This window comes from Lycorma delicatula, chromosome 7 (genome assembly GCF_047948215.1).
Source record: "Lycorma delicatula isolate Av1 chromosome 7, ASM4794821v1, whole genome shotgun sequence".
Taxonomy (NCBI): Eukaryota; Metazoa; Arthropoda; class Insecta; order Hemiptera; family Fulgoridae; genus Lycorma; species Lycorma delicatula.
This window is the reverse complement of record NC_134461.1, coordinates 78,809,188-78,832,726: the sequence shown is the minus strand read 5'-3', so window position 1 is coordinate 78,832,726 and position 23,539 is coordinate 78,809,188. Positions and strand designations below refer to the sequence as shown.

The window sequence follows — 23,539 nt, the reverse complement described above, 5'->3', positions numbered from 1 at the left end:
AAAAAAATGGTTGTAGGAAAACAATGCACAACCATATGGAAGGAAAGATTACAAAGGATGAAATTTAGCTATGGGTGAGATTTATATAAAAAGAGGTAAAGAATAGGGGTATATTTTATAAAAATGGGAAAATTATTTGATCATGTCAAATGGGATAAAATAATGGAATTATTAAGAATCTAAATAGTAGATTGTAAAAATGGAATAAAGAATAATAATTGTAAATGAATCCAAAAATATAAAGAATGTTCAAACTGAGTGCTGGACCTAAGAAATAAAGGTTGCCAATCATAAATCTTGTTTTATATGTTTATATGTTGCTTGTGTAGTATGTTTGATATGATCAAAAAATCTCTAGAAGAGGAAGGAATCAATACAGAAGAAAGAAAATAAATTGCTTAAGTTTTGCCAGTGATATGGTTTTTTTTTAGGAGATGAATGCAGAATGATTTCAAAATTAGCAGATATTATAACAAATCGTAGAATAAAAGTGAATGTAGAAAAACTAAACTAATGAGAATAGGAGACAACAAACCCCAGCAAATTCGGTACAACTGAAAAAAAATTAAACAAGTAAAACAGTACAGTATACCTGGGTACATTTAAAAAAAAAAAATTCCTAATATAAAAGCAAGAATAGCAGATGGCTAAAGGAAACATTTAACAGAAAAACACAGTTATATAGTAAGATTGAGATAAATATAAAGAACCAGCATGTAAAGTTTTCTGTTTGGAGATATGTCTGTGAAACATGAATTTAACGAAAAAAGAAAAGCTAAAGAAAGAGAATAATAGTAAAGATTAAAAAAGGTAAAGTGAGAAATCAAGTAGCGACAAGAGTTAACAAGATTAATCAGAACTATTCAGAAGAAGAAAAGTTTCTTATCGTGGATTAAAGCAGCAGAAGATAAAAAAAAGGCTGAGAAGAGAAAAAATAAAAGTTTAGCCAGGAAAAAAGAAGCGAGACAAATCTGGCTTCGTACAGATAACCATATGGCGTTGTACTCATATTAGTACTCAGTTGCATGAAGTAAATTTTATAATTTAGTTAATAAACATTTAAAAATACTTAATATATTAACGATTTGAAAATTGTTATTCTCGTAGTACTATTTTACAAGTTAAATATATTAAAAAATCTTTTTACAAGAAAACATAACATTTTATGACTAAATAATTGTTACTACTCTCTTTTCTTTTGAGTAAACACTTTCTTAAAGAAAATTATACTCTACAAGGTTTATAGAAAACTCAATTCTGTCAGGTTAAACTTATAAATCCACAGCACATTTTTGCATCTCAAAGGAAATACATATATTGATGTTTAAAAAAGATTTCCCCTTCAATCATTTAAATCTTTTTCCAAAAATGTTTGTTTACATATAAAGAATTAGAAATTTATTTAATTTTATTAAAATGTCTGTAATCTAGTGATGCCAGGTAATAGTCATGGTTGATAATCCACTTCAATGTAATTTACAAATATTCTATGAAATCAAGCCTAATTTGTGTATGGTATTACCATACACAAATTAGGCTTGTCAAAAATCAGTAAACATTGTTTACTGATTTTATCATAAGTTTTTTAAAAAAATCCAAGTTAGTGCTGAAAGTGGTAGCGTCTCAGCCTTTCAACCAGATATCCCAGGATCGAATACTGGTAAGGCACAGCACTTTTCACATGCTACAAATACTGTCATTCATCCATCTCATCCTCTGAAGCAATACCTGAGCAGTGGGCCTGGAGGTTAAAAAAAAAAGTTAGTGCTGAAGATATAAAGCAAACAGTATTATGTATATCGGTCAGTTCCTTCATGAAACATAATACCAATCAAATAAATTTCAAAATGTGCATTACAGAAATGAAATACTTCCTTCATTGCTGATTCTGTAAGAGAATAATGTGTTTTGGCTCAAGCTATGAATTAGTAACATAGTTAATTGGTATAATATAAGGTGAAAGTAAATTAATCCTATGTTTTTTCTAGCAAATACTTATGGTTTGTGCTTTGGAAAGGAAAGAGACTGGTCATTTACCCACAATTCTAAATAGTATATGTTAGATTGCTTCCCTAGGCCTTTGTATAATTACAGTTATAAAAACACTGGTAAATTTATGGCATGTCTGTAATTAAGAATAAAACAATTAATGATACAATATATATTTTAATACGGTTATCTATAGCCCTGAACTAAACAATATATATTAGACTACTCCTGCTATACCTTAACAGTATATAAACATAGCTACAGGCAATGTTATTAGTCATATTTCTTTCTTGGAACATCTTTGTTCTTTGTAATGAAAGTTAAAAAGCCTCATTATAGATTGAACCTTGAGCCTACAATCGGAAACACATTTGAAATTAACTGCCATAAGACACAAAGATCTGGAACGGATCCAGTAAAAGTGTCAACAGGATTTTTAACTGGTACCAGCAACAATAAAATCAAAACAACAAATTCATTATTTCATAATTAGAATTAGATCCAGTTCTTATTAAATACTCATAAAAATTGACCTACAGAAATTTGCAACTAACATCAGTTTCAAAGATAATGAATGACCTTGATTTATATATGAAATCAGCATCTAATATTGAAACACTATGTTTGAACATATTCAAACATCCACATATCTTTATTCTCACAAATGACTGATCTAAATTATCATCATTACTGCAAAAGGTGTCAAATGAAAGAGCTAAGCAGGTAGCCTTCCATCTGTTAAATTGACAAGGAGTACAAAGATGCCTATGTTGTAAGGCCTAAATCTGGTGAGGATCTGATACAAGAAGAGCCCCTAATAATTTATCGAAACTATAAAATATACTGAGAGAGAAATAGGAAAACTTTATTTATATATATATATATATATATATAAATATACTGAGTGTCCAAAAAAGAACTTCAAGGTTTCAATAATTACTAGGTCTTGGATACCGATGTTCTTTGGTGGGTGGGTTTCAATTATGTACCTGGCCATCAGTACCAAGGTGAAAGAAAAAGCACAGTACATGTACTGATTTACAGAAACAAAATCACTATCGTATAAAAAAATTTATGTTCGAGTCTATCGCAGAAATTCTCAAAAACATAGAAAATATTCTAACGTCTTTCCGACGAAACCAAAAGCAATCATTTCATAGAGTTAGTTTTCAACTAAACAATCCAAATAACACTGTCCAATGTTGTTCGCAAGCAAATGATACTTAGTGCTTATAAACTCCAGCTACTCCATGAAATTAAACCTAACAATAAGCCATAAAGAGTTCAATTGGTATCAACTATTTTGATTTCTGCTGACAAAACTATCTGCGCGCATTTTATTTTATGATGAGTATAACACAGAGTCATGAATCACCATAATTATCAAGTATGGGGCTTAGAAAATCATCAAGAATTGGTAGAATTTGTCCACAGCTGTCCAAAAGTGAATGTTAACCCATATGGTGGGTTTAATTTTCTAACAGGATGGAGTCTCTCCACATCATACAGAAGTTGTGCGCGGACTGCGCTCGACAGAAGGCCGAGCGATTCCCATCGGTTGGTCATCGCGAAATCCTGATTTGACACCGATGGATTTCTTCTTTTGGTGCTTCGTAAAAGACATCGATTTCAAAAAAAAAAATCCATTCACTTCAACAAAGAATAATAGCAGTCGTGGAAGATATTCTTACGGACATGCTCGCCAGAACGTGAAATGAGATGGATTGTCGGTTTGACGTCTCCAGGGCTATAAACACTTCTCATAATGAGTTAAATTAAGAAATTAAAAGAACTTTAGCTTTTGTACTTTCCCGAAATAAAACAAATATTTTTGTAATTCAAAATGTAATAAAGTAAATTTAATTTAAAAAAGCGGAGTTTTTTTTGGACATCCGATATGTGCACATACACACATACACAGTTATTTACTGGCCAGTATTTACAATACTCATCGATGTATTTATCTGCTGGGATAGATTAATCAACCCTACTCTAGATCTAGAACCATCAGCATTAACTTTTACCACTTTTACTTACAATAAAAATCTTTTTCTTAAATAATCATATTTTTTAGAGTACTGTTACAAATTACTTACCTAAATGAAGTCGAAAAATTTAAAACATTTTTTCATTTAATCTGAACGAGAATTCTGTAAACTAGCTAATAATATATTACGTATATAAATCAACAGGAAATAAAAATAAATAATAAACAAAAACTATAGTTATGCCAGATAATAGAAACTTATAAGTTTTTTTTTATTTTAAAAGACAATTACTTTCGATTTTATATATATTAATAATACTTAAACTATATATTAATATTTTACTACAACTGATAATGGATAAGCCATTGAAACGGACAATTTTTTTTTTCGTTAGCGATTACTCTTTTTAAGAATTTAGTTATAATGGAATGTTGAACGGCGTGTGTTTGAGTTTAAAGTAATATTAAAAAAATCGCTATAATTTTATAATGCACAACGATTATTTCGATGTCACTTCAATATCCAACGGATGGTGTGGTTTCGTCAGCTGAGGCCATTAGTCTTGGTGCAGAATATTGAAGAAATTAGTTCACTGTTGAACAACAAGCCATCTGGCAAACAAATAAATGTACGTTCACATGAAAACATAGAACTGCAAGAGCTGACATTATCCGAAGCCCCAACGGTCTGCATTCAATTTCACTTGTCTTGTTGAACACCGGTATTCAACCCTTCTTCAGTTGGATTTTTACGTGTTGTATCCGTATAAAATTTAAGTAGTGAAGCCATCAAATAGGGCTAATCGAATTAATCGTACGACTGCTCTCCCAATTTTTGAATCTTAATGTGTTTAATCTTAAATTTAATGAAGTCATTATACGCAAAATGCTAATAAGTGATGAACCGTGTGTGAATAAATAAAATTACCGGTATCGGTTAACAAAACACCCTTACGAAATGCACCAACAACCAGTAGTAAAGTCACCGTTTGGGTTAAATAGAATAGTCTTTGGTATAATCAGTCCGTATTTCTTTGAGAACAATGATAATAATGTTGCTACAGTCATGTTAGAACGATATCTCAAAACCAATACAATTACTAAATGCAGTCAAAGGATTGTTTCCAGACGTAACATTACTTCCAGACAAGGCGGTATTCCTTTAACCCACCGGGTTGGTGTAGTGGAGAACGCGTCTTCCCAAATCAGCTGATTTGGAAGTCGAGAGTTAGAGCGTTCAAGTCCTAGTAGACAGTTATTTTATACGGATTTGAATAATAGATCGTGGATAACGGTGTTCTTTGGTAGATGAGTTTCAATTAACCACACATCTCAGGAACGGTCGAACTGAGACTGTACAAGACTACACTTCATTTACACTCATACATATCCTCATTCATCCTCTGAAGTAATACCTGAACGGTAATTCCCGGAGGCTAAACAGAAAAAGAAAGAAAAGAAGGTGGTATTCCTTGAGCCTTGATATCAACGGACCTTACAATATGAAATTTTTTCTTGTGTTTGTTTTAAGTATAAGAAAAATAACATCGAAGTTATGGCAATGCCAGAAGATATGATAAATCATGTGATGGAAAATATAAAAACTAATCTTGAAAAATGTTTTGATTCTAAATGAATTTTGAATATGTAAATTTGAAAGTAATAATCGTCTTTGGGATATCATTTTTAAAACTTAAAATGTTTTGTTACAGTTTATACAACTACAAAAAAACTACACAGATATAGTAAAAAGTTTTTGCCGGCTTTTCAAAGAAAAATACCGTATTACTTTCGGTCGTATGGTGGAAATGAGGGAGGTATGAAAATGGAACTTCTTTACGTTTTAAGGATAATGAAAATATCATTCAATTAAAATGGGGTTTCCTTATATAATTACAGGCCTATGTATAAAATTTGTAGCTCGAAAATCTCCAAAACTGTTTCAATTTAATTTAATTTAAGATATGTTGTAGTAGTGTATTTGAACTTGTGCATATGAAGATTTTATGAATATTGGTTGGGTCGTTCATGAGTTACGGTCAATTTAAGTGGAAAAAATTTGTGCGGGGCACGTTAGAACCGTGGTTCGTTATGATGCTGCAAGTTCTAACGATTGACGTTTCTTTATCTGCAGTATCTATTGTCAGCAGTATTAAACCAAATTGAAAAAATTGTTAAAACCAAATCAAATTAACGAAAAATCGGTTTTCTTACTCAGAACTGCGCAAGTCTTTTTAATGTATAATTAAATAAAAAATTATTAATTTTTCTTTAATCGCTTATTTTACTGCCTCACTCATTGTATTAATACTTATAAATAAATTGTTCATTAATACTTACTTATTTAATGTTTCTTTCCCATACACATGCTACAATTGAATAACGCATTCTCTGTGTACTCACTTCAAGGTTTATTTGGATAAGAAAATAAGCAAATAGCAATTACTAATTACGAATGAAGAAACTTCAGCAATACAAATTATTAACACTACTTCTTGTTTAACAATTTATTAGCTAATCTATAGAACTCCGGGTTCAGATAGAGTTACATAATTCATTAAAATTTCTTCACATTTACCTTGCTACGTATTTTTTCGTGATGTTCTTTGAAAATCTGAACGTTGAAAAATCTCTAAGCGAAAAAAAAGGAAAAAGTTCAATAATGCAAGTGGTTCAAAATCCAGAATAGGTTGACAAACCCATCACAGCAGGCAACAGTATTGTCTAATAGCAATGCTATTGTAAGCAGTTAATGACCGTGTATATAAACAAACTTATCTTTTTCTCATTCGATTACTCAAACTGTTTCTCTCTCTCTCGTGCAGATTTTATTTCGGTATTAACCATAGATCATTAACCATAGAAATCTTTCTAAGAAAGATTTATATAGTTTAAAAACTCCTATTTCACCTTCTAAATATGACGTAAATATGTGAGAATATTATATGTAAATATTATGAGAATATTAAAAATTAAAAGGTTGATAAATATCAAAATTGTATACTATATTTCTCTACTTTATATTACTATATACTAATTGTATACTATATATTTCTCCCGCAGTCAGCTGTCTGTAGTAACAAAAAAAAGAGATTTACTTGATACTGTTATTTCAAGTAGGACTAATTTCGGCAATAGTTAAAGTTAATAATATGATAATAAACAGATTACAATATATGAAAAGATGAGTGAAGGTATAAAATTTGGAGAAATAGCGAAAAATAAAAAATAATGCAAAAGATACAGATTAATCATATAACAATATGACGGTAATAAATACGGAAATAAAATATTCTTACATAAAATCCACATTTTTGTTGTTTTTTTTTTGTTTTTTTTTAACCTCCGGGACCACCATTTGTATTGCTTAAGAGGATGAGATAAATGACAATTTTTGTAACATATGAAAATGCCATGCCTGTTTAAAAAAATGGTATCCACATGGTATTTACTTCATTTACGCTTATAATTATACACTGACGGTCGACTGTTATAAAAATGCTGTACTTTTAGATAGATTTCATAAGAAATCTACCTGTTGTAATAAGGTAACATGATTCGACTCTGGAAAATTTCGACATATCTTCGAGTTTCACATCCTCCACACCACAAAACCAGCGTCAGCTCAAAAGTATATATATATATATATATATATATATATATATATAAAACTTTCTTTTGACACGATAACTGCCGTAATTTTGCGACAATCACTATCAAATTGTTTCTTAAGAATAACTCAGTCGAGTTATTACGGCCAAAATCGAACTACAGGGGTGGAAATGGGAGGGGGGGCTTTTTCGAAAAAACAAAATATCTCTATAACTTTCTTATTAAGCAAAAAAAATATCGAATTAGTAAAAAGTTTCTACTATTCTTTGGATAAGGGCCTAACACTTATATAAGTCATTTTTTTTATATCACCAACCGTTGGCCCAGGGGGTTGAAAAAATGGGGTTTCGAAGACAAAAAAGATTCATACCTCCCTTAATAAACACTGTATCGAATCGTTTTAAAGTGGTCGTTAGTCTTAAAACTTTTGTCTGAAACAATTTTTGATATGACCAACCCTTACGGCAAGGGATGACCAAAATGTTGTTGGAATTGTAAGAAAATGGGGTTTGTCGTATGCTAAACATGTGAAACTTTTCAGATGCAACCACTGTCGTATTGAGTAAATTTGAAGTTTTTCTTAACTTTAAGGTGGAAATATTTTTATCCCCTACTTACCACCGGTGAAATCTACCTCCGCAAAATCCCTTCTGGCGTGCCGAAAGGGATTTTTTTTATGAGAGATGTAATCTCTAATAGATTAAAGATATAATCAGCTAACAGAAAAACTCATTATAAAATATATAAACATAATATAAAGAGAGGATTTACAGACAAATGTGAATACTAAAAGAATAAAATTAAACTACAAAATTTAAAAAAAGATTTAAACATTTATTATATAAACATTTTATTATTAAAAATATTATAATTCATTACGAAAAATATACTACAGAGAAATAAAAGTTTTCTTCCACGCTACACGATATACTATTACTCTCTAGAGATCTGAGAAAAAGGTACCCAGTAAACTAAAGTTTATTAAAAATTCAAGTCATAACCTAAATAATAAAGTTTAACTGAGAAAGAGTAAGTTATAAACGGCGACAAAATGATAACGTTGCATTTTATTGTAATATTAAAATCTGGAAAATTAATCAAGCTAGGGATATGAAATATTATTCTTGTTTCATAATGGTGGAATAACAACTATATTAATCCTTGGATTTCTGTTGCCGTACAGAAAATGTAATTAGTAAACTCAGTTTCAAACTACGTAAATTTCTACGGCTTACAGTTCATTAACATAATTTTATTAGAAATTTTAACTAGTTCGATAACTCACACGCAGCGTTCTTATCTGTATTAATGCAAATTTCTCTTAAAAATTATACATGAAAAAAGTTACCTATTTCCTTTTTGGGAGTGAGAGTAATTTATGATGAATTTTTATTGTAGAATTATAATTAAATGTTTATATAAACAAAAAAAAAATTTATTAAAAATTCCAAAAATCGGCACTTATTACTTTTTCTGCTCTCCCACCTGCAAAACATCAAGAATTTATATTTATATTTTTCTACGTGTACAATGTTAAATGGAAAAAACTAAACAAAATTTCTCTGAAAAATGTACAACCAATGAAAAGTTACCTAAGATTTCTTTTTTGGAATGGGGGAGGGGAAATTATTATGAAATTTTATTGTAATATTTTTATTAAAAAATTTAAAAAATCGATTTTTTTAAACTTTGATCAACTACCCCACCCCTAATATTGCCACCAAAGTATTTATTTTTTGTTGACGGAAAATATTATGCTGAGGAAGACGTAAAAAAGATCGGTTAAAAATATACAATAAATAAAAAGATAATTTTTCGATTTTTGAGAAAGGCAGGAATTTTTTGAAAAAATGGTAAGATAAGCATATTCGTATGTACTAGCTTAATATAAAGTGGGGTTATGTTTCTAAAAGTTTGAGCAAATTCACCCAAAAAAACTATCAATCCCTAAAGATATCGACCCCCAAACCTTTACCAAAAAAATTGCCCCATATTCACGAGTCTACAAAATTTCATCAAAATTGGTTTATCCAGTCAAAAGTTATTAAGCTTCAAACACGCCAACAGACATAAATAGTTACCTACGTACGAACTTTACCCTTTAATTTTTTTTTTCTTGTTTTTTGTGGTCCCTTGGTCATGAAATGTCGAGAAATAAAAAAAAACCATACCCCATTTTTTGACTGATTAATATACTTTCCTTCTTGCAGTATAGCTCTAGAGCTATGATTCCAGGAAAGTAAAAATTATAAAATTCGCCCAAATTCAATCTGATATTCTTGTATTCTTTGGATATATTCTGGAGGATGGGGAAGATAGAAAGGGTAGAACAGTGTAAGTAAAGTGGAGGTATTAAGAAGAATAAAAAAAGATAGAACAATATTGGTGACCATCAAGAGGAAAGGAAACCGGATCGGGCATATAATCCGGGAAAAAGGAATAATAAATAGTTCTTCAAGGCTACGGTGAAGGTAAATAAAGAAGAGGCTGGAGTTAATAAATGATAAAGAGTAGTTAAGGTTATGAATAGACGAAAAGAAAAGCACGGGATAGAAACTGATGGAGACAACAAAGATGCCAGGACTTGCCAAAAGGCAGAATACCTCGATGATGATGATGATGTATTTACTAGATTTTCATTCCTCTCGTGGCAACAGTGTCGATCTTCCCATGCTTCTCTATCCTTTATCATCATTTTTATTTGATAACGACTAACTCTACATAGTATTATCTGTCACGTATACTCTTATCTTGATCTACCCTTACAACTATTTCCATTAACTACTTATATTATCAACTCCCATATCACAGTGTGTGTGTGTGTCCATCAACTCATCTCGTCTTCTCTTTAAAACAATACAATTGGTATTTTCTCGAACCTTTTACTACCTCTTCATCTGCTGGTTTTTCTACATTGGGAGTTCTTAAGATTTTCCATGGCACTACACTCGATCTCACAGTATTTTACGTTCAGTTGTCCTATCCCTATGAAACATTTTTCATATCTAAATAATTTTTTTTTAACCTCTGGGACCACCATTAAGTATTGCTTCAGAGGATGAGATGAATGATTTGTAGCGAGTGTGAAAATGCAAGGCCTGACCAGGATTCGAACCCGGAACCTCCGGATGAATGGCCGAGACGCTACCACTCGCGCCAACCATATCTAAATAATTATTACAGACATAACACACGCAGGCCTTTCCCAATTTTCAACTTGCATTTTTGAGATTAATACTTCTAATATTTAAAGTAGTTCTGTCAGGTTTATTCTGTTTATTCTGTTCATTATTTCTTTCATACATTTCATTATTTTCTTCTAAGGTGAGACAACTTGGAGGCTCTCTAGCAGTACACCTGTTAAAAAATAAATCACATATCTTGGTTTCATACCACAATTTTTTTTTTCCTTTATCATATATACTGGTTTTGCAATATAAATTCCTACTGGTTTTTTGCAATATAAATTCCTTCTATTGTACACTACTAGCGGACTCGGCAATGCTTCTATTACCAGAATGTTTACCACAGTTCAAACCTAACCAATATATAAATCATAAAAAATCTGTTATGGACACCACATGACTTCCTTTTACGCCTATTAAATTGCATATACACATTTTTTTTTTTTAATGAAAAGTACATACAATTTTATTTCATTAATAACTTCTGATATTTTTTTCATATATATATATTTTTTTATTATTCATTTATCGTAAAACATTTTTTACAATCAGAGGTTAATAATAATTAACAAATAAAAACATTTAAATTAAAAAAAAGAGGAGAAGAAGACCGATTCGAACCGATGTACCCTTGACAAATCCAAATATTTCATTAATTAAAATTTTATTTGGCTATAACTCTAGAACCAATGAAAATAATAATAATAATAAGCTCTCAATGAGGGCTTATTCAGTTAAGAAAAAGTACAAAATCCAAAAAAAAATGGATTTTGGGCTTTTTTGGACACTTTTGATCCAGTCGATAGCAATCAATCAAAAGGGAAGGTGCACAACTAGATGTTACAACAGTCCAAAATCCAAAATTTCAACTTCCTACGGCTAATCGTTTTTGAGTTATGGGAGATACATAAATACAGACGTCATGCCGAAACTAGTCAAAATGGATTAAGGGATGATCATAAAGAATATTTCCGTTGAAATCCGAAAACCGAAATATTTCGCGAACACAGTACTTGCTTTACTTCGTACAAGGAAGTAAAAAAGTGTAAATAAATAACCTAAATCTTTTACTAAATTTAATGTTGTTTTTTATATATCGAGAAAAATCGTCCATATCGATTGTCCTTGTCAACATCAGCGTTTCTCAACACAAACGATACTGCGAACCAATAAAAATTTTAAGCTTTTATTGCGGACCACATAAAAAGTTACATAACGAATTGACAGAAGTGGACAGGTTTTTTTTTTTAGCAATTCGCGGACTAATTACCTAAAACGTTCAAGCAGTAGTATAAAATGACGGTATATTTTTCAGTAAAGATCGTGCACAAGATGCTCCGGTAGAGGAAGAAGAGAGAAAAGTTTTCAAAAGTTATGCCAAGCAACAGTTTCTGGAGAAACCCTTGGTCTAATTTTCTTTTAGATTCATTCACTGTCATCAAAGAATATTCTTTGTGCAACATTTTAGAAAAATTGGTTAGTTAGTTGCCATATTTGACCGAGATAAATAAGAAAATAAACAGAAGACAATTTGGATAAAACCATATAATAACAACGTACAAAATCGAAACATTGAATTACTTTTTTTAAGGAAAAATATTAAACTTAATACATTGCAAACTTAATGAGAATGTTGTTTATATTTTTCATTTATTAATTTATCAGTCTTGGAACTACGTTAGTGACTGCATACGTAAAGCTGAATTTATAATGATATTTCTCCGTTTTGTTTTGACGTAGTATTACCGAAAACGTTGATTCGCATAAATAAGTTGTTAGAAATGGCAGCAATACTCCTATGGCTTTTTCATGCAACTCTGGATATTCACTAAGAATTTAAACCAAATTGACTTATAATTAGCGACTTAAATGACACCTGTAATGTAGCATCGCAACTTAATTCTATTAATCTTTCTTGTTCCAAATCCGTAATACTGTTTTCTTGTCGTTCAACAAACGAATTTAAAATCCACATATTTCCTCTCCGTATATCTACCTCTTTTAGATAGTATTGATCAAATACAGAACTGTGTAACATGTTCGACAACAATACTTTTTAAATTGTTAGTATTTATATCAGCTTCATTAATATATTCTGAAAATGAAAGAAACATATTGTTGTTTTCCTTTACACGTTTGCACTATAACTGTAACTTTTTTTTTGAACGCCTCTATTTTATTTCACAAGTCAAAAGAGGTAGCATTATTTCTTGTAGCGTTAAGTTTAAGTCGTTTATTAATGAGAAGACATCCGATAAATAACCCGGTTTCGCAATCCGATTGTGATTGAGGAAAAGTTTCTTAGTTCTGTATTATTTGTTTCAAGAAAGTTTCTACTTCTTTTTTTAATTCGTAAAGTCTTGTTAATATTCTTCCCCTCGACAACCATCTTCCTTCAACGTGAATTAATAAATTAATAAAAAATGAATGTCAATTATTAAATAAACAGTACACACTTTTTTTTTATATTTATCAAACAAACGAAATTAAAATTTTCATAATGATATCTACCATAGAAGAAATTTAACTGTTTAAAATTCAGTAAAACGTATAACAAAAGACCAATTTTATACGACTGACAGACAGTGTTGCCAAATGTAAACTCGTAGTTGTACGGTAAGCAAGTCGGTTTTCTCATTTGTATTCATTATTACTGCCATTAAAAAATGAGTAATAATGCAATTAAAGTTTGTAAACACGTGATAAATATAAAGAAGTTCACGGACCACTGAAAGTTTTCTGCGGCCACCGGTTGAGAAACAGTGGACTATATCGATCGTTGTCTATATCAACATCGACTTCCTCAGATAGTTATTATGAGATTAAATATTGTGTTATTAAATTATTATATTAAATATTATAGAACTAATAAAATGTAAACACTCTCGGAACAAATAATAATAATTGTAAAATTTTCAGCGAAATGAGTTAAATAGATTTTGAGTTGTTAGGTTACATACAAAACGAAGATAGTCATTTAAATAAATAAGTGCAATATTTACGAACGGAAATTGAACGGAATTCCATTTCTCGTTCTTCTCTAAACATTTCCTCGGAATGTTGCCTTATCTCATAAATTCTTATTAAATGCAATTTACCCAAAGTATCATAAAATTACATACTAATAAGAAGTAGTTTAAACTGAAGAATGTAGCATTATTTTTGTTAATTTCGTGAAATTTTCTGAATGTGTTAAGAATATGCACAAAAATATAATAATCCATCCAATAACAAACTTACGGTACTATATTTTTATAAAACTTTTACGAGAAATTCAATTTTGTGATAACCAAGTAAAAGAAAACTTTGAAAGACTAAATTTTGAGAAATTACTTTCAAAGCTAAACACACATATTTATGAAATTATTATAAGCTCCTAAAAATAAATATAAGTATTTAAAATCTTACCTAAATTTCGTAACAGCGTTTATAATTTCTTTTGTCATTCAAGATAGGTTTTGAATTCTACATAAACTTAGAAAACAGTTTGAGAAATGTCAATCCTTCATAATGGCAAGGATCAGACGTTATAAATTCATTTCTTTAATAAATTATATAAATAAATGATTTAATTCAGTTTTAGTTTAATTATTTAATAAATAATTTAAAACTAATGACGGTTGGAGATTAAGAAAGAATGAGGAACGTTACTGGGTGTTAGATAAATCGCAGAAGCAATACGTAAGCGAAGACTGGCATTCTATAGACATCTAACAAAAACAGATTCAAACAGGCTTACGAAGAGAATTTTTTAAAAGTGTAATGGTGTCAAGACTAACGGTTAATGGTTTAAGCACGTTAAAGAGGACCCAAGAGTAGCAAACATAAACGTGAGGATTTAAAAAACAGAAGTGCTTACGGAAAAAATCTTAGAATCAGAAGGAGAAGAAAGAATGCGATAATCTACGTTATTGGAAGAAAGGAGAAAGCGGCACAGTAAATAATGAAGGAGTAATGGAGAGCTAAAAACCTAGCCAGAAGTTAATTATTCTATGTGGTCCTACAGTGACTGGCGTAAAAAAAAAAAAAACAACATTTCATACTGATGTTTATAAATAAAAAAAGCCATTTAAAAATGAAAGCCATTATTTAAATTAAAGCCATTTATGAAGCCATTATTAAATGAAAATATGATGACGTGAAAAACTGTATTTTTTATCCATAAAACAGTTGTTAGATAAATAACTTTTTAAGACACATTTTTAGCGCGAAAATTAAGAATTATTTTTCTGTTTTAAAGACTGGAAGGGGTATTTTAATCACGGGTGAAGAAGGAACTATACTGTTACAACGTCAGAGTGGGGCGAATACACACATGCGCGCACCTGATATGCGCGAGCGTGTCTTTTGCAGGCAATAGAAGTGTCTCATTCCCCTACCCGTACTATATAACTCCACTACACCCGCTTACCGATACAAACACATACCCACAGGCGAGTGAACTATTGCGCATAACCAATTATGCTTTCAAAACTAAACTTTATCATCAGAATCAGAATATAGGTTTTACCGTCAATGTACTTACATAAAGCAATAAAATAACACCACAGCCCCTCCACGTTTACGTAATTATTTACCTTTAAAAATATTGAAACTAACTAAAATTATCAAATTTGATTTTTTTTTGTTTTAAAAAAAATCGACAGAATATTTATGTACCATTAAAAATAAGAAATGAATATATTAGTATCTTTTAGTAAACATATCCAGCCATTTACAGAATAATTCCTAGAAAGGTTCGTCTAACCTTCATGAATCATCCTACTAAGACTAATTTCATTAGTATTTTGATAAATTCGAAGAAAAACTCATTTCAAAAAAAAATTCATTTAACAAGCAATATTACTGATTTAATTAACGATTCCAAGCAAACTACATGTCATGAAATTTCTCATAATTCATTTTTTTTTTCTTGGTCCGATTAAAAATATCAAATATGACAGAAAAATGCATAACTAAAAACTTAGTTGAAAAATTGAAGAAATTTTTGCTATACACATAACCCATAATACTAGGAGGTAAAGCCTGATTTTCACTATACATTATTAACGCATACTGTGCAAACAATTATATTAAACAAGTAAATAAAAACTTCAAAGATTATTACAGTTTACAATTTCAGAAGATTACAGAAGTGAATACAACAAATTCATAAAAAAGGTCTTTTATACTTCTAGAAAATAGTATTTTTTTTATTTATTTTATTTTTTATTACTTTTAAGAACATAATAGATCACTTTAGTTAATTTTTTTTTTGGCAAGTTCTTTCTTTTCTTGCTGATTTGTTGTTTTTCAGCTTTTCTTTTTTGCCAGTAATTTCTAAGGGTTTCAGATCTTCTTGCCCTTTCTTGTTTAGAGTACACCCGGCTTATTGTTTTCTTGGGTTTTGATAGGAATCTTGTTTCTTTATTTTTTAATTTCTCATAGTTTCCGGTTTTCGTTTTTAGGTTTTCACGGGTTATATCTAATTCCTCCATGTCTTTCTGTACTTCGTATAACCAGTTCGGTCTGCTTTTCTTGTTCCAGAAAAGTTCGATTATCCGTCTGATAAGTCTGGTCTCTTCCATTCTGAAAATATGTCCTAGAAAGGAAATTATCTTCTTTCTAAATTTATTGGTTATCGGGATGATAGTTTTGTAAATCTCTTCGTTTGGAATAATTCTCCAAATCCCGTCTTTTTTAATGTTTTTCCCGATGCATCGTCGTAGAATCTGTCTTTCAATCTTTTCCAGTTTGTCGGTAAACCTTGTCTGGTACGGTTCAAATATGGTTTCGCATCCGTAAAGTATTTCTGGTTGGATAACTGAGTTATAATGTCTTATTTTTGTGTTTATGGACATGCATTTTTTGTTATAGATGTTTTGTGTTTTTATTGTGGCTTTGATGAGTTTATTTATTCTTTCATTCCAGTTTGGATTTTCTTGGAGGTTGTGCGTGATGTTTTCCCCCAAATATTTAAAGTTTTCTACTAGTTCTATGTCATTATTGTTTATTTTTACTTTGTTTATGCATAGTGGGTCTCTCACCATAATTTTGTTTTTTTCGTATGAAATTTTTAGACCGATTTTTCCTGCAATCTCTTCCAGTGTTGACACTGTATCTGGCCTGTTCTATATTTTGGGATAGTAGGGTTAAACCGTCCGCAAAGCCTAGGCAATTTACTGAGATACCTTTTCCAATTTTAACGTTGTCTTTATTTAATTTTTTCCACTCCCGTATTATAAATTTAAGGGCACAGTTGAATAAAAGCGGTGACAGTCCATCTCCTTGTCTCAGTCCTGTTTTGAAGTCGAATGGATCAGATATTTCTCCCCTGAATTTAACCCTGGATTTGGTATCCGTTAGTGTTAGTCCGATGATTTTGACTAGTTTTGGCTGAAGCCCTAAATTTCTCAGGATTTTTAGCAGGGATTCTCGATGTACACAATCATATGCTTTCTTGAAATCAATAAAAGTCACTACCAGTTGTTTATTCCTTAGTTTATGATACCCTATAATTAATTTTAAATTTAGAATTTGTTCTGGGCAGCCTCGCCATGGTCTAAATCCCCCTTGGTATTCCCCTAGTTCTTATTCCAGTTGGTCTTTGATTCTGTTGTAAATTATTCTTGATAGAATTTTGCAAGTGCAATCTAGTAAGGAAATTCCCCTATAGTTGTCAGGGTTGGTTTTATCACCTTTATTATGTAAAGGGTGGATTATTGCGGTTTTCCATTCTTCCGGAAATTCCACTTTGTGCCATATTTTTACCATTTCTTTGTGGAGATTTCTGTGTACTTTTTCTGACGCGTTCTTCCATAATTCTGCAGTCAGGAAATTTTCTCTACTTGCTTTGTTGTTTTTCATTTGCTTCAGGGCTATCTTTAATTCTGCTAATGTTGGTGGAAGGATGTTTTCTCTTGGTGTTTTAATCTGGGTATTTGTGTTTATTTCCAGAAGTTCTTTTGGTTCTTCACAATTCAGAAGTTTTCTAAAGCTTTCTCTCATGATGTTGGCATTTTCTTTATCAGTGTGAGCCAGATTTCCTTCTGAATTTCTTAACATTAGTGTTGGGGCATTAAATGTAATGTTCTTCAGTTTAAAGTTTTTGTAATATTGTCTTGTATTATTTTTATGGAAGTCTTCCTCAATCTGTTCTAGTAATTTCTTGTGATACTCCCTCTTTTGATTTCGGATTATTTTTTGTGCGAGTTTTCTTTGCATTCTTAGTGTTTGTTGGTTCTCTTCTGTCTTTCTTGATTGGAACATCAACCAAGCCTTGTGTCTGTTTGCCAGTGCTTGATCACAGATAATGTTCCACCACTGGTGTTTCCTTTTTTTATCTGGCGGTGCTATTTCTTTTAGTTTTTCCACCAGGGCTTCTAGTTTGTTTTCAGTCCCTAGTTGGTCTGTTCTTTCGGTGTATGTGACTTTTCCTGTAATTTTATTCTGGTCATATTGCTTTTTAAATCTTTTGTCCCTTGCAGATTTTCTCCGTGGTGTCATTTTGATTTTAATTTTGATTAAGTAATGATCTGAGTCTACTTCCAAACCTCTCATCACTTTTACATTGTAGATCTCTTTGTGTGAATTTTTTTCCATACAGACATGGTCGAGTTGAAACTCTCCAAGTTTCCAGTTGGGACTTTTCCAGGTTTTCATTCTTTTGGCTTTTCTGGGTAGTCTGGTGAATTTAGATAAAAGGTCGTGATTTCTACAGTAATCCACCAGTCTTTGGCCATTTGCGTTTGTTCTTTTCTGTACAGGCCATTTACCAATGATATCGTGGTATCTTTTTTCCTTTCCCAACTGTGCATTGAAATCCCCTAATAGAATTTTGGTATGCCTTTTGTTTATTTTGGTAGTTATCTGGTCCAATAGGTTCCAGAAGTTTTCCACTTCCTTAGGGTTAGTCCTGTTTTTAATGTTTGTTCGTGCATGTGCGTTGATTAGTGTGTAGAATTTGTTTGCTGATTTTATCGTTAATGTTGCGATTCGGTCTGAGTATGCTTGAAAATCTATGACTGAATCGAGTATTGTATTTTTGACAATGAAACCTGTTCCAAACTGCGGGACATTTTTCATGACTTTTTTGCCAGGAATTCCTTGGTAGATTCTGAACCCTTGTGATTCGTAGTGTTCTTGTATGGTATTTCTCATTTCTTGTAATGCTAATATTACTATTTTCTGGTGTTCTAGTATGTTTGTGAGGTTTTTGAGTTTCCCTGTTTTCGTTAGTGAATTAATGTTTAATGTCGCAAAGTAGTGGAACTGTTTTGTTTTAACTGTTTGTTTTTTGGGTGTATTCCGACGCTCCGATTCGTCTTTAGAAGTTTCTCTTATTTGTCCACCTCCCCAATCCGATGGTGAACTTCTCTGTTATTACTAGAAGGGATATAGTTAGTAATAAAAGAACTTTCCATTCTTGAACTTTCTAGGATGTTTCTTTCCTGTGTTGTGGGCAAGCCCGCGAGTTTACAACTTTGGAGTTTAGCCAAAGAGGTTTGAATTCGATTTAGTTCACTTATGGATATCTCCAGTTCTCCATAAGCTATCCAGATGAACCACGTGGAGGCCCCAACGATTTTAAGAAAATAAGATTTTGTATTTGGAGAAGCTTTTAAAATCGTTCCGAAATCACTTCGTCCGAAAATAGTATTTATATTACAGAAAACGATTTTATATCGAACTTTTTTGAAGCTATTATCTTCCTTTAAACATTTTCAATATCAGGAAAAAATTGGAAACAGATGTTAAAAGGCTGGAAATCAAGACTTTCATTTCGTTTTAGTTTTACGAAAATCAACAAAAACAATTATAGAAAGATGCAGCTTGATCAATTTTCACTAATTCTTGATCAAAATAACATAAAAATATTTTTTTTAATTTTTAAAATACAGAAAATATAATTAAAGTGAATATGTAGTCTTGCAAAATATATAACTAATTAATCTAGACAACTTTTTTTTTTATGCACACGTTATTATCACGTCATAATCCTCAGGGTGAATATAAAACGGGAGAACCCCTCTGCAAGTTGTATATTAGAGAAAAAGTCTATTATTTATTAACCGTAAATTAAACTAGAAATAAAAAAATTACGGGTCCGCAAATTTAATAATAATTATCCTCAAACAATATTAACACAAAAACTTAATGAAAATTGTTACAATAATATGAGTATAATAGGAATAGATGTCACATTGTACATCTAAAAAATTCATGACTTCCTCGCGCACCTATTAAATTACGTATACATTTTTTTTTAAAATGAAAAGTACTTAAAATTTTATTTCATTAATAATTTCTAATATTTTTTCATATTTTTTTTTTTATTGTTATTATTGAATTATTACTTACTGTAATTTTTTACAATCAGAGGTTAAAAATTATTAAAAAATCAATACGTTTAAATTAAAAAAAAAGAAATAAATGAAGTCGAATTCGAACCGATGTGCCTTCCCCTTGTAGGAGCCAAATAATTCGTTAATTAAAATTTTATTTGGCTATAACTGTGAAACCAATGAAAATAAGTACCAATTATGATATATCATTGAAAAGCTTTCAATGAGGACTTATTACGTTAAGAAAAAGTTTAAAATTATTAAAAAGAATACAGATATTCTCAATAACATGTTGAAAAGTTTGAAGGTCGGTAGACCGGGAGAAAAAAGCAAAGCAAAGAATATACAATGGATTAAAAATTAAAATATTAGCAATGTATAATGAAGATAAAAGTCTAAGAAATTTTTGTGTAACCTTGTATACACACGTAGAACATTTGAAAGAGATAATCAAAACTTCTAAAAATAGAAATAATAAAAATTCCAATAAAAAAAAATTTTAAATATTAAACCTGTTAAATGAAGAAGAAAATAAAACAGTAATAATTTAACAAACAATAGTAAGTTTAATTTCGTTCAAGTTTCACTTGACAGGTTGCAAGGCCACTCAGGATATGAGCTTCACTGTTTTTTGTTTTTTTTGATATTCGAGTAGTATCATGCTCTATCACTCATTTTTATAATTTGATCGGCTACACAGCAAAGCTTCTTCAATTCAGTTTGTTTAAGCAGTAATCGTTGAATTAAATAGCTGAAAACGGAATAATAATCCTAAAACTTAGGTAAAAAAAAATTCTTTATATTTTATTCACGAAATTATATAACTAAGTAATTAAATACTATCGTTATTTTTGAACCGTAAAACGTTACACCGTCGGAATCAGCGCTGAAAAATAACGTTAGAAAATAATGCTGTGCAATAAGTCGACTTCGTCCCATCAAATAAATCTTTTACTCGAGTACTCCTTATCATGTAAATTTTCACAATAATTAACAAGTATAAACATATTCTTAATTGGAAAAGAATATTAGAACAAAAATTCTTTTTGCTGGAAAAAAACACAAATAGAATCATAAGATATATTTGTAGTTAGTAGTAGTTAGTTGCCGGCCTCCGTGGCGAGAATGGTAGCATCTCGGCCATTCGCCCGGAGGTCCTGGGTTCGAATTCCGATCAGGCATGTCATTTTTCACACACGCTACAAAACATTCATCTCATCCTCTGCGGAAAAAAATGCTTAACTGCGGACCCGGAGGTTACCAAAAAAAAGTAGTAAGTTATTAATATTTGTAGTTAGGGATTGTTTGAAAATAGGGAAGTTGTTAAATTTAATATATTCATAATATTATAATAAACAGTTAATTGTTTCATAATTTATTATGCAATAATAATAATAATAATAATAACAGTCCATAACTTTCATGTAATTCTAAAAAAATTAAAAAATTCTTCTATTATTTTCCTTTTTTTTGTAAAGTTCTCAAATTCAATCCTTTAAAAAATCCGTCGTTGCATGATCGTATTTATCTTTCACAGTAAAAATCTACATAAAAATCCATTCATTATTTCTTTGTAGAAAACAAAAGAATAATCTTTATAAAAGAATATTTTTTTCATCTATATAAATATAAATATATATATATATACAGTTTGAGCGTTCATCTAATAAAAAAATTTCAAATTGTACAAATTTTTTTATGATGAAGAGAAAAAAGCCTGAATATTTTAAAATGTAAAACAATAGCTTAGTTACGTATACTAAGTTTATTTTTTCCTGAGTAATTAAAGTTAATTAAACAACTGACAATTATGATGGCTGTTATATGTATTGTTTTAGTCATAAATAAAATACGTATATGTGTCATACTGAACAGAAATAAACAATAACACCTTTGTCACCGCTATTAACAAGGTAGGAATTTTAATTATTTTTTATCAGTCATACTTACGTACTTAAAAGCGAATAGAACATTAGGTCAGCCTTTGTTAATACTGTAAACAATAGTCAGAATACACGAATTTATGTGAATGATTTTTTTAAAAGAGTGTGTAGAATTATCTTTATCGAATTTTTTTAAAACAGGTGTAACGAAAAATCAAAATAAATCAACTAAAAGTGGTATGTATATAATATTATTATTATTATTATTATTACAGCGTGATTTTGAATAAATCCGAAAATATATTAGAATAATAATTAGTATTATAAGTATGCTTACCTCGTAGTATCTGTTTAAGTTTTTAACAAGTAATTACAGGTAAGAGTTTTGTATAAGCGTAACGAAGGGTGAACCCCAGTAGTTAAAAATATAGTAATACGTGATAATAAAATAAAAATATTTGAATATAAAGTAAGAAATATTTTAGGTTGAGCATTCTCAATAACTATTTACAAAAAATAATAAACCTATATAACTATTATAAGATGGTTATTTCGATTGATAAACAGTTATTATCAATAGATAAAAGGGATAAATTAAAATACAAAAGAAAAAACAAAGATCAATAATTGTGAAATAAAACTTTCCTATCTACATACACGAAATAAAAAAAATTATCCATTTTTTATTTTTTTATTTCATATGGATAGAAATTGTTTGGCTGTTCTTCAAAGTGATGATTTACTTTTATTTATTTTTTAATGTTATTTTACTTGTTATCTTACTTTCTTTTTTTTATATATTTATGTTTCATGTTATCTGCTTATGATGACAATTTAACAATCAAAATGCACACAAATATAATTTTTTTTTTTTTGAAACGTTTCTTTGAACTTTTCATTTTGCTATCTTAAAACAAAAATAAATTAAAAAATTTTAAAAATAGAGTACATTCTAATTATGTAATAAATAACTTAATTAGCTAATTGTACTGAATTTTTGTGAAACAGAGTAGTTATTATACTGTATAATCTGATCTATATTTATAAAAATCTAGTGGTGTCTGGAAATCTGTTCCTCCACGCAGAACCTAATCAAACCAAACGAGTTAAAATTTTACATAAATATCGATATAAATCTGGAAAAAAGAGGATTACTACTGTCACAAAATATTTCATTGTTTCAAGATGGTGGACGTTTTAATGGCTTGCAGTAACTAATGGAATATGTTCCTTTCCAATATTCAACTTTAATGTGTCCAAACCGTTGTTAAAATCGAATTCCGAGACCACTTGCAGTATTTAATATTACATTTTTCATAAAAAAAGGTACCTTTCTCTTTTTCGATATATCTTTTATTTATCGGTAAAATTCGCTTTAAAAGGTGCGACGATGTACGGCGCGGCAGCTCAACCAACACAACGACTGCCACTATAACTTTGTAAACGCGACTTGCTTCACCTGCTTCCGGTTACCTAACTAAAAATCATAAAATAAAAAATAAGATACGAGATAAGGCCTCTCTTCGCGGTTTGTCGTGCAAAATACGTATTTATCCATAC

At 30.1% G+C, this 23,539-nt stretch overlaps 1 protein-coding gene and 1 long non-coding RNA gene across 4 annotated transcripts in view; one reads left to right on the top strand and one right to left on the bottom strand.

Annotated features, from left to right (window-relative positions):
• The window catches only part of LOC142328467 (uncharacterized), a 266,368-nt gene that overhangs the window by 89,575 nt on the left and 153,254 nt on the right, over window positions 1-23,539 (top strand). The window contains exon 1 of one of the 3 annotated variants that reach the window (XM_075372270.1): window positions 22,051-22,216. The exons of the other annotated variants lie outside the window; for them this stretch is intronic. Within the exon in view, the coding sequence (XP_075228385.1) occupies window positions 22,126-22,216 (91 nt within the window). The 5' untranslated portion in view covers window positions 22,051-22,125. Of the gene's footprint in view, window positions 1-22,050; window positions 22,217-23,539 lie in introns of those variants that run through there. 3 annotated transcript variants of the gene reach the window in all.
• Window positions 1-23,539, bottom strand: part of LOC142328469 (uncharacterized) — a 283,425-nt gene that overhangs the window by 118,042 nt on the left and 141,844 nt on the right. The window lies entirely within an intron of this gene.